Raw genomic sequence first — 10,832 nt, forward strand, 5'->3', positions numbered from 1 at the left:
TTTGCAGATCCACCATTATGCTGTGTAGCGGTGTTCGAGCGGGCGTGGCACTAGTTGTATCGATTTTCTTCTGGTGTTTGTTAATTAACTGGAAACATTTCTCTTCTTGATTAACAAATAAACGTTTTTTGCCTTCTCATCGCCTAATCGGTTTGAACGAGTTCGAAGGAGAACGCCCCAAGGGTCCACCGTATGCAACGAGGGTTGTCTGCTTGGCTAGTGAAATCCGTCTCCGACTGTGCTGTACATCCCTGGCACGTATCTGTGACTCCGTGCCCGATACTGTACGCACGTCTAGCTATGGTTTCCGATTCCGACCGATAACGCGAGTCCGTTTACGACTTCACCTTCCTGGTGTTTGAGCTTTGCGTTGCTGGATCCATAAATAGAAGAGAGGAGCGCATCGATCGAAGAAGACAAGCTAGCTCGAGTTCCTGATTTCGACCTTTTCCGTTCCCGACCAGCAAATTCGAGGACCCTCGACTCGGGCCAGGCGGCCAGCGCGCGGCTACCTACCACAGAAAGCAGTTCGGCGATCCGCCTTCGAAACAACGGAGGCATGAAGCTTCGTCCGGCCGTCCTCGGCCTCCTCCTCGTCGTCGTCCTTGTTCTAAGCCCCAATGGCGCGGAGGCCCGGCCTGCACCTGCCGGCGGCCATCCTCAGAAGAAGTTGTCGAGCTACAGCTTCTTCGTCTTCGGGGATGACTTCGCCGACAACGGGAACCTCCCGCTAACCGACCCCGTCACCCAGATGTCGCGGCAATGGGCCTACCCTTACGGCTCCTCGTATGTCGACGCCGATGGAAACCCGCGACCAAATACTCCATCGGGACACTTCTCCAACTACCAAATCCAATCAGATTTCATCGGTAAGTACTGTAATCTCACTTAGACTCACTCATGTGATGTTACGTGCATCATAAATAACACCGCGTGTTGCTTTATTTCTACGTACCTGCAGCAACGATCTTGGGGCTCGAGGAAGCACCTCCGGCGCATGCTCTAACGGCGGAGAAAACCTGCGACCCGTCCGGCATGACCTTCGCTTATGCTGGCGCTGGCGTCTTGGATAGCTCATCGACGCACAATGTCCCCACCCTTGCCAAGCAGGTCGACACTTTCAGGAAGATGGTCAAGGATGGGACCATTACACAGCAGCAACTCAGTCGCTCCGTTGCCCTCGTCGCTATATCCGGCAACGACTACCACGGGAGCTCCAGCACCATTGGCCTCAGCACCCCCAACGATGTGAGTAGCTAGCAACAGATCACAAGCATACATTCATAGATTTTAAATAACAATTTTGTCTGTGCATCTTAATTACTGAGCTAACTTTTCATGTATATATATGCAGATCAATGCTTATATTGGGAAGGTGACGAAGGAGATTGCAGCCAACGTGGAGCAATTGCAGAAGCTAGGGGTGACAAAGGTTGTCGTCAACAACCTGCACCCCGTCGGATGCACGCCATTGCAAACACGGACCAACAACTACACCACGTGCGACGTCTTTGAAAATTTGGGTGCATCCGTCCATAACAGTAACCTAAAACAAACGATGGAGGGCAAGAAAAATGTCCACGTTGCCGACCTCTACACCGCCTTCAGTAATATTGTGGATACAGCCCCAGGTATGTACATACATGCATGCATGCACAAGTGCCCAAAGTATTATTTATAATATTTCAGATATATAGATGGATTTGAATGTATGTTTGCGCTGCCTTTAAACTTTCTTTTATTTATGTACACGCAGGTAAAGGCCAGGAGCTATCTAAACAATTCAAGCGTAAGCTTTCGCCGTGCTGCGAAAGTTTTGATTCAAATGGTTACTGCGGACAACAAGGCGATTCCTCGGAGCTTCTCTACACTGTGTGCGACAAGTCCAATAAGTTTTTCTACTGGGATGACATGCACCCGACACATGCAGGGTGGGAGGCAGTGATGAAGCAATTGGAAAAGCCCTTGAGAGAGTTTGTTGTTCAAGACTAGATAGGTTCCATGATATTCGTAGAGCTACCGATGCAAGCTCAACATGTTCTAATTGTTTTTCTAGGATTGCAGCTTACTTAGTTTGGAGTATATATTTAAAGCTAGGCTATGGGTTTTCTTGTATCTGAAGTCAATATGTTCATTATTTACGTGACTTCGTCTTCTTTTGTGATTTTTTGTGGGTTCATGGTGACGTGTACACCAAATATATGTTGGAGGCCCACTTCGGTACACCTCCTCCTTCCCCTTCAAACTCAAACATATCAATGGTTGAGATCGCTCTTTACCCCTTCGCAAGCTTAATTACAAAGTGGTATGAGACATTCTGAGCTCCTGGTATGTCTTGGGAGGGTGATATACCCGAAACCTATATGTTTTAGTTTTTTAAAAAAAATGACCATAAATAAAAATATTCACATAATGAATACTACTCGACTATAGTTGCCAAGAAAAAAAAAATCTCTCCCGGCTCAAATTAGTAGAGGAAACCATATACTTGTCCAATATAAGTATACTCCTAAGTAGTGTGAATTAATTTGGGCGTAAGGGGTTTTACTTTTTTTTACCTATTAGGCCTATGAGCCCAAATGAGACCATGAACCAATTGGCCATATGGCAACTCAAAAAGCTGCACCTGGAACATTAGCAGAAATATAGAAATTCACCAATACTTAAAGTTCCCCGGTGGCACACTCGCGTGTGATTTGTCCTAATCCCACGCATGCACCTAACGTTGTTGATGACCAAGCTAAACCCATCATTGCTGTAGGTTTTGTGCAAATATCCTCTCTTCTTCTCTACTTACAAAATGTTCTAGCCCTCTTCACATATAGTCAAAAACTTAATCTCGGTTCATCAATTTACTCATGATAACTATGTCTCAATTAAATATGATCCTTTTAATTTTCCGTGAAGGACCTAGCCACCAAGACCCTTCTTCTTCGCTCCAATAGTGATGGTGACCTATACCCCTTCTTCGGATCCAAGAAACCTCCACATGCAGCCATGTGATTGTGCAACGGCCAGAAATCCGAGGATGGCTATAAATAGCCACCCTTTTCTTCCCCAAGGGGTAGGTCTTCAGGTCGTGGGTTTTCTATATCCTCCATTACTCTAGAGTTTCAAGTTGGTGGTTCTCCCTATGTAGCCAATTCACCCCATCTTTAGGTAATCGAAGGAGGAGGGCCAAATATACCCTTTGACCAAAGGGATTTGAATTTCCTCTTGGTTCTATTGTGGAACTTGTAACCCTAGGTCTTCATAGTGGATAGTCGAGACCCTTGTGAAGAGAGCATCTTGAGGGCTTGCTTGGTGTTGTACAAATCTTTAGGTGTTGTTGGGAGCCTCTATGAAGTTGTGGAGTTGTGCCACAATCTTGTGAAGGTTTGGCAGCCCTTAGTGGACAAGTGAATTCATCTTTATGGTGGGTTCACCGGAGAATAAGGTGAGGCATTTGTGTCGTTGTTAGCCTCTGTTTCCCTTTTTATGCTTAATAATAAACTGGTATAGAGCGACCTCAGTTCTTGATATGTTAGAGTTTTAGGGAGGGGGTGGACCAGAAACCTATATGTTCAACATTTTTTTGAAATTTTTGTTCACAAAGAAAACTATTTACAAATTAAATATTACTCTATTGTAGTTGCCAAGAAAAAAATCTCTCGGATCAAATTAATTGATGATGCCATACACTTGTCCAATGTAAATATACTCCTAAGTTGCACCAATTAATTTAAACCGATAGTTTCTTTACCTATACGTCACATAAGTCCAAATGAAACCATGAAACCAATTGGCCGTATGGCAACTCAAAAAGCTGCCCGTGGAATATTAGGACATAGAAATTCACCAACTTGAAGTTTCCATGTGGTACAATCGACTACTCTACATACCTAATTTGTCCTAATCGCACGCCCACACCTAAAGTTTTTGATGATCAAGATAAATACCATCATTGCTCTAGGGTCTATCTAAATATTGTATCTTCCTCTTTACTTACAAAATGTTCTAGTCTCTTCTCAGTTGGTTAAAAATTTAATCTCGGTTTGTCAATTTGCTCGTGATAACTTTGTCTCAATTGAATTTGATCCTTTTAGTTTTTCAGAGAAGAACCTAGCTGCGAAGACCCTTCTTCTTTGTTCCAATTAATAGTGACGGCGATCTATACCCCTTATTCGGCTCCAAGACACCTTCATGTGCGACATTCTTCGTTACTATCAACAACTTCAGGCATAAATAACTTGGGAATGCTAGCAAATCTTAAATTTCTCATTTACAATTAGATTTTCTTGAAACATTTAATAATGATACCAATAGTCGCTCACCACTTTGTGAGGAATGTCAACTTGATCTCCAAGACTCCAACCTTGCACTCCCTTTCTCACATGCACATCCCATAGCTCCGTTGCATTCCAACTCATACATTGAGACTTGTGGACATCTCCTATTGTTAGTTTTGATCACTCAATTTCATGTCACTATACAATGCTTGCAATGTGACAACGATGGAGAATTTCTTACTAGTACTTTGCATGATTTATTTCCCTCTCACGGTGTGTTTCCTTCCGTCTCTCCTGCCCTCACACCTCCCCTCAAAATGGCAAAGTTGGATGTAGTTTGGGCACCACAAATTACATAATTCGCACCCTCCTAATCCAAAGCGAATTTTACCCTCCACTTTTTGGGTAGAAGCCCTCCAAACCTCAACAAACCTCCTTAACCTTCGACCATCCTGCACCATCTCTCACCACACGCCCATTACCGTTTCTACGGTGTACACCCCTCTTATGATCATTTGTGTGTTTTTGGGTGCTTATGCTACCATAATCTATATGCCACAACCGATCAAAAAATAGCTTCGTGCTCTACAAGTGTGTTTTCTTAGGCTATTCCGGTGAGCACACTTCAAATCGTGTCAAACAGGACCAAAGTGTTCACGAACTTGAGCTTTCGCTACTTCTGTACAAGTATTGAATCAAATAAAATTAGAGTTTAACTGAATGTAAGTTGTCCGAAAAAATTCTACGTTTGCCCAGACTTCCATAAGTTTGCAGATCCACCACTATATGCTGTGTAGCGGTATTGTAGCGGGCAATTGACACCACTATGTTGTGTAGCGGTGCTCGACCAGGCATGGCCCTAGTTGTATCCATTTCTGTCTTGTTTCTGCTAATTAACTGGAAACATTTCTCATCTTCATATCTTATTCCCGACGTCAGTAGGGATCTTGAAAGATTATGATCCTTTAGAGTTTGCTTCGCCAGATCAAGTTTGGATCTTTTCTTGTAGTTGTCGCGAGACGGATTATCCTCACAATATTAGTCCCGGTTGTTAGGTTCTTTACAATGATGATTCGTCCTCTTGGCTCTTCAGCGACGCTAATCAGGTTATTCGGTTATTTTTCTCTATCATATAGTGTTGGTACTCTTGCCAATATTAATTGACTAGTCCAATGATTGCGAGCAGGATGTAGTCTTATCATTGCGGCTCAAATTAAAATTAAGGAAAAACCTTGCTTTGTATCTACCTTTGGCTACATTCAGAAAAATACAAGATTATGTTATGAAAGAAAAAAAGAGTTTGAAGACCTGAAAGATTTGTTCCTTTCGTTTTGACTTAAATATTTTGTAATTGTTAAAAATAGCTTATGTATCTCTACCATATATTATTTGTTACTATAAATATAGGGAGTATTGATTGTTAACAGAATTGGAAACATTTCTCTTCTTGATTAATGAAAAAAAAACTTTTTTTTGCCTTGTTCCTCGAAATAGGCTTTCGCCCCGCTTTATAAATAAAGCCGCAACGGCCGAACCGATACAAGGTGGTGAGGAGAACCTCTTACAAAGCAGATCAAGAATAAACAAAAAAGAACACGAAAACCAAAACTTGCGGCGACATTGAAAACGGCCCGAGTTGCAACGGAGCTCCACAACGGCGCCCCCAAGAGGGTAACGACGCATACGCCGCCGTCGTCGAGACCGCAAGGTCTAGGTTTTCACCCGGAGCCGTCCAGCAGGGAGGATGCCCACAACGACGCCCCCAAGAGGGTTGCAACACCCGCAGGCATCGCCGTCGCTGGCGCCGAGGCGCTGAGCTTTCTCCCGGAAGCATCCTCACACCACGCCCGGAGAACTTAGCCGCCCGTAGCCACCGAGGTAGGTTTCCGAAACAAGATCTGGGAGCTACCAAAGCCGAAGCGCCGCCAACCCCAGGAACACCCGTCGCTCGCTCCACGCCATCCGAATGACCGAAGAGTGGGACCACCACCACCGCAACGTTGCCCCCCGTAGAGCCAACCGTGCAGTGCGCGGGGCCGCCGCCCCGGCATCCCACGAGCTCGAGCCCATGACCTAGCCACCACGCGGCAACGCAGACGGATTGGACAGGGCAGGCCAACACCATAGCTAACAGACATCAGGGCCAGCGCTAGTTAGGGGAGGGGATCCGCCCTCCAGCACACAAGGTGCCCACCGTCCGGACGTGGTAGCACTACCAATTAGGCCTAGATCAGGCCCGACCGCCTGCCAGGCCCGGAACAGGCCCCATTAGACGTGCTACCGCGTTGCTATGCCCACGTCGCCGATGACATCCAACTGCAGCTCTGTGCCGAGCCAACCCATGCTGCCACCGGCAGACCACCATGTGTTAGGCAAACGCCAAGAGCGGCATCACCGCGACCTCACTCCTCGCAAGACGGCCCCAACCGAGGCCGCACACCGCTGCAAAGGAGCACCCCCGCCGCAACGCCCGGGGACATAGTTGCACCGTAACCGACGCCACCATACCGCCGATCAAGCCCGTCACTTTGTCGGCATCCAAGAATTCGCCTTTGAACGCCAGCAAGAACATCCGACGACCCGCCCGAGCAAGATAGGGGACGAACGCAGAGCTGCCCGGGCCGCCAGATCTGGGCCCACCTGGCCCAAACCTAGATCCAGCCGCAGTGCAACCCGGAGGGTGCCCCACCGGTGGTGGCCCTGCCCAGGCCCGCCTGGCCATGGACAGTGCCCGCAAGGCCCAGATCGGGGTCCAACTGCCCCATCCTGCGCCGCGCCGCCAGCCTGCCCCCTCCGTCGCCGCGCTCCGCCACCTGCCCTGGCTAGCGCCACGCCGCCACCGCCTTCGCCATGAGCCGCCGCCGCCATGCCTTGCCGCACCGTCGCCGGACCGAATCCCGGACACCCTGAAGCGCACCGCCACCGGCCGCATCTGCCCCGCGCAGAGCCGCGCGCGGGTGAGGAAGGGCCCGCCGCCGCCGGCACCACGTGGGCTTTGCCCGGCGGCGCTCGCCGGCGGCGGCGGGGAGGAGAGGAGGAGGGAGGGCGGGGCGCGGGGTGAGGCTAGGGTTCGCCCCGGTCGCCCGCGGGGAGCGACGCGGAGCGAAACGTTTTTTCCAGAGTAACCCCTATCATCTTTTTTTTTTTTTGCCTTGTTATCGGTTTAAGAACAAGTTCAAAGGAGAAAGCCCAAAATTCAAAAAAAAAAAAAAAAGGAGAAAGCCCGAAGGGTCCACCATATGCAATGAGGACACTTTGACCTGGCTAGTGAACTTCGTCTCCGACTGTGCTGTACATACGTGGCGCGTATCTGTGACTCCGTCCCCGACACTGTACGCACGTCAAACTTGATTTTTCTGAGTCCGAGCGAGACCGCGACTCCGTTTACGACTTGTTTAATTGTTTTCCTGGCGTTTGAGCTTCACGTTGCTGTTCCATAAATAGAAGAGAAGAGAGGAGCGCATCGCAGCAGATAAGCTTAGCTCGTGTTCCTGATTTCGACCTTTTCGGTTGCCGACCAGCAAATTCGAGGATCCTCGCGTCTCGCCAGGGCGCGGCTACTTCGAAGTACAAGCACCGGAGGCATGAAGCTACTTCCGGCCGTGCTCGGTCTGGTCCTCCTCCTCGTCCTTGTTCTAAGCCCCAATGGCGCGGAGGCCCGGCCTGCCCCTGCCGGCGGCTATCCTCAGAAGAAGTTGTCGAGCTACAGCTTCTTCGTCTTCGGGGATGACTTCGCCGACAACGGGAACCACCCGCTAACCGACCCCGTCACCCAAATGTCGCGGCAATGGGCCTACCCCTACGGCTCCTCCTACGTTGACGCCGATGAAAACCCGCGACCAAATACTCCATCTGGCCGCTTCTCCAACTACCAAATCCAATCAGATTTCATTGGTAAGCATTATAATTTCATACTCAGATACTCACTCATGTAATGCCTGGTACATGTGTCATAACTTGTTGCTTTAATTCAACGTACTTGCAGCAACGATCTTGGGGCTCGAGGAAGCACCTCCGGCGCATGCTCTGACGGCGGAGAAAACCTGCGACCCTTCTGGCATGACCTTCGCTTATGCTGGCGCTGGCGTGTTGGATGGCTCGTCGACGCACAAAGTCCCCACCCTTGCCAAGCAGGTCGACATTTTCAGGAAGATGGTCAAGGACGGGATCATCTCAGAGCAGCAGCTGAGTCGCTCAGTGGCCCTCGTGGCCGTCTCCGGCAACGACTACTACGGAAGCTCCAGCACCATTGGCCTAAGTAACCCTAACGATGTGAGTATCTAGCAACAGATCAAAGCATGCATACATAAATTTTTAATAATTTTTTCTTTTGAAAGGAACAATTATTTTGCCTGTGCATCTTAATTTCTAATTTTCATGTATATATGCAGATCAATGCTTATATTGGGAGGGTGACAAAGGAGATTGCAGCCAACGTGGAGCAGTTGCAGAAGCTAGGGGTGACAAAGGTTGTCGTCAACAACCTGCACCCCGTCGGATGCACGCCTTTGCAAACACGGACCAACAACTACACCGCGTGTGATGTCTTCGGAAATTTGGGTGCATCTGTCCATAACAGCAACCTCAAACAAACGATGGAGGGCAAGAAAAATATCCACGTTGCCGACATCTACACCGCCTTCAGTAATATTGTAGATACCGCCCCAGGTATGTACATACATGCATCCATCCACAAGTGCCCAAAGTATTATTTACAAGATTTCGGATATGTAGATGGATTTGACTGTGTGCTTGAGCTTCGTTTGAATTTCTTTTATTTATGTGCATGCAGGTAAAGGTCAGGAGCTATCTAAACAATTCAAGCGCAAGCTTTCGCCATGCTGCGAAAGTTTTGATTCAAATGGTTACTGCGGGCAACAAGGTGATTCCTCGGAGCCTTTGTACAGTGTGTGCGACAAGTCCAATAAATTTTTCTACTGGGATGACATGCACTGCACCCGACGCATACAGGGTGGGAGGCAGTGATGAAGCAATTGGAAAAGCCCTTGAGAGAGTTTGTAGATCAAAACTAGATAGATTCCATGATATTCATAGAGCTACCGATGCAAGCTCAACATCTCTAATTGTTTTCCTAGGATTGCAGCTTACTTAGTTTGGAGTATATATTTAAAGCTAGCCTATGGGTTTTCTTGTATCTAAAGTCAATATGTTTATTATTTACATGACTTCGTCTTCTTCCTTTTGTGATTTTTTTTGGGTTCATGGTCACGTGTACAACAAAATATATGTTCGAGGCCCGCTTCCGTACACCTCCCCCTCCCCCCTTCAAACTAAAACATTCCAATGGTTCAGATTGCTCTATACCCCTTCGTAAGCTTAATTACAAAGTGGTACGGAACATTCCTGATATGTTTTGGGAGGGTGGTATACCCAAAACCTATATGTTTTACCTTTTTATTTAAAAAAATTAACCATAAAGAAACTGTTCACATAAAGAGGAAGCCATATACTTGTCCAATATAAGTGAAGGAGATATGCCCTAGAGGCAATAATAAAGTGGTTATTATTTATATCTTTATGTTTATGATAAATGTTTATATATCATGCTAGAATTGTATTAACCGAAACATTAGTACATGTGTGATATGTAGACAACATGAAGTCCCTAGTATGCCTCTTAAACTAGCTTGTTGATTAATGGATGATTAGTTTCATAATCATGAACATTGGATGTTATTAATAACAAGGTTATATCATTATATGAATGATGTAATGGACACACCCAATTAAGCGTAGCATAAGATCTCGTCATTAAGTTATTTGCTATTAGCTTTCGATTCATAGTTACCTAGTCCTTATGACCATGAGATCATGTAAATCACTTATACCGGAAAGGTACTTTGATTACACCAAACACCACTGCGTAAATGGGTGGCTATAAAGGTGGGATTAAGTATCCGGAAAGTATGAGTTGAGGCATATGGATCAATAGTGGGATTTGTCCATCCCGATGACGGATAGATATACTCTGGGCCCTCTCGGTGGAATGTCGTCTAATGTCTTGCAAGCATATGAATGAGTTCATAAGAGACCACATACCACGGTACGAGTAAAGAGTACTTGTCAGGAGACGAGGTTGAACAAGGTATAGAGTGATACCGAAGATCAAACCTCGGACAAGTAAAATATCGCGAGACAAAGGGAATTGGTAATGTATGTGAATGGTTCATTCGATCACTAAAGTCATCGTTGAATATGTGGGAGCCATTATGGATCTCCGGATCCCGCTATTGGTTATTGGTCGAGTGAGTACTCAACCATGTCCGCATAGTTCTCGAACCGTAGGGTGACACACTTAAAGTTGGATGTTGAAATGGTAGTTCTTGAATATGGAATGAAGTTGGAATATTTGTTCGGAGTCCCGGATGTGATCCCGGACATCACGAGGAGTTCCGGAATGGTCCGGAGAATAAGATTCATATATAGGATGTCATTTTATGTGAATAAAATGTCGCGGAAGGTTCTATGGAAGGTTCTAGAAGGTTCTAGAAAAGTCCGGAAGAAACCACCAAGGAAGGTGGAGTCCACAAGGGACTCCACCTC

At 46.8% G+C, this 10,832-nt stretch overlaps 2 protein-coding genes across 2 annotated transcripts; both read left to right on the top strand.

Moving 5' to 3' along the window:
• Positions 1 to 559: 559 nt before the first annotated feature.
• LOC124686444 (GDSL esterase/lipase At5g03600-like) lies at positions 560 to 1,992 on the top strand. The gene is made up of 4 exons (XM_047220390.1): positions 560 to 869; positions 962 to 1,248; positions 1,355 to 1,631; positions 1,757 to 1,992. Exons 1-4 carry the CDS (start codon positions 560 to 562, stop codon positions 1,990 to 1,992), a joined length of 1,110 nt encoding a protein of 369 aa, XP_047076346.1.
• A 5,860-nt stretch (positions 1,993 to 7,852) lies between these two features.
• On the top strand, positions 7,853 to 9,254 carry LOC124686445 (GDSL esterase/lipase At3g09930-like). The gene is made up of 4 exons (XM_047220391.1): positions 7,853 to 8,162; positions 8,254 to 8,540; positions 8,660 to 8,936; positions 9,061 to 9,254. The coding sequence occupies exons 1-4, from the start codon at positions 7,853 to 7,855 to the stop codon at positions 9,252 to 9,254; spliced, it is 1,068 nt and encodes a 355-aa protein (XP_047076347.1).
• Positions 9,255 to 10,832: the final 1,578 nt, after the last annotated feature.

Source organism: Lolium rigidum, chromosome 2 (assembly GCF_022539505.1).
Source record: "Lolium rigidum isolate FL_2022 chromosome 2, APGP_CSIRO_Lrig_0.1, whole genome shotgun sequence".
Classification (NCBI taxonomy): Eukaryota; Viridiplantae; Streptophyta; class Magnoliopsida; order Poales; family Poaceae; genus Lolium; species Lolium rigidum.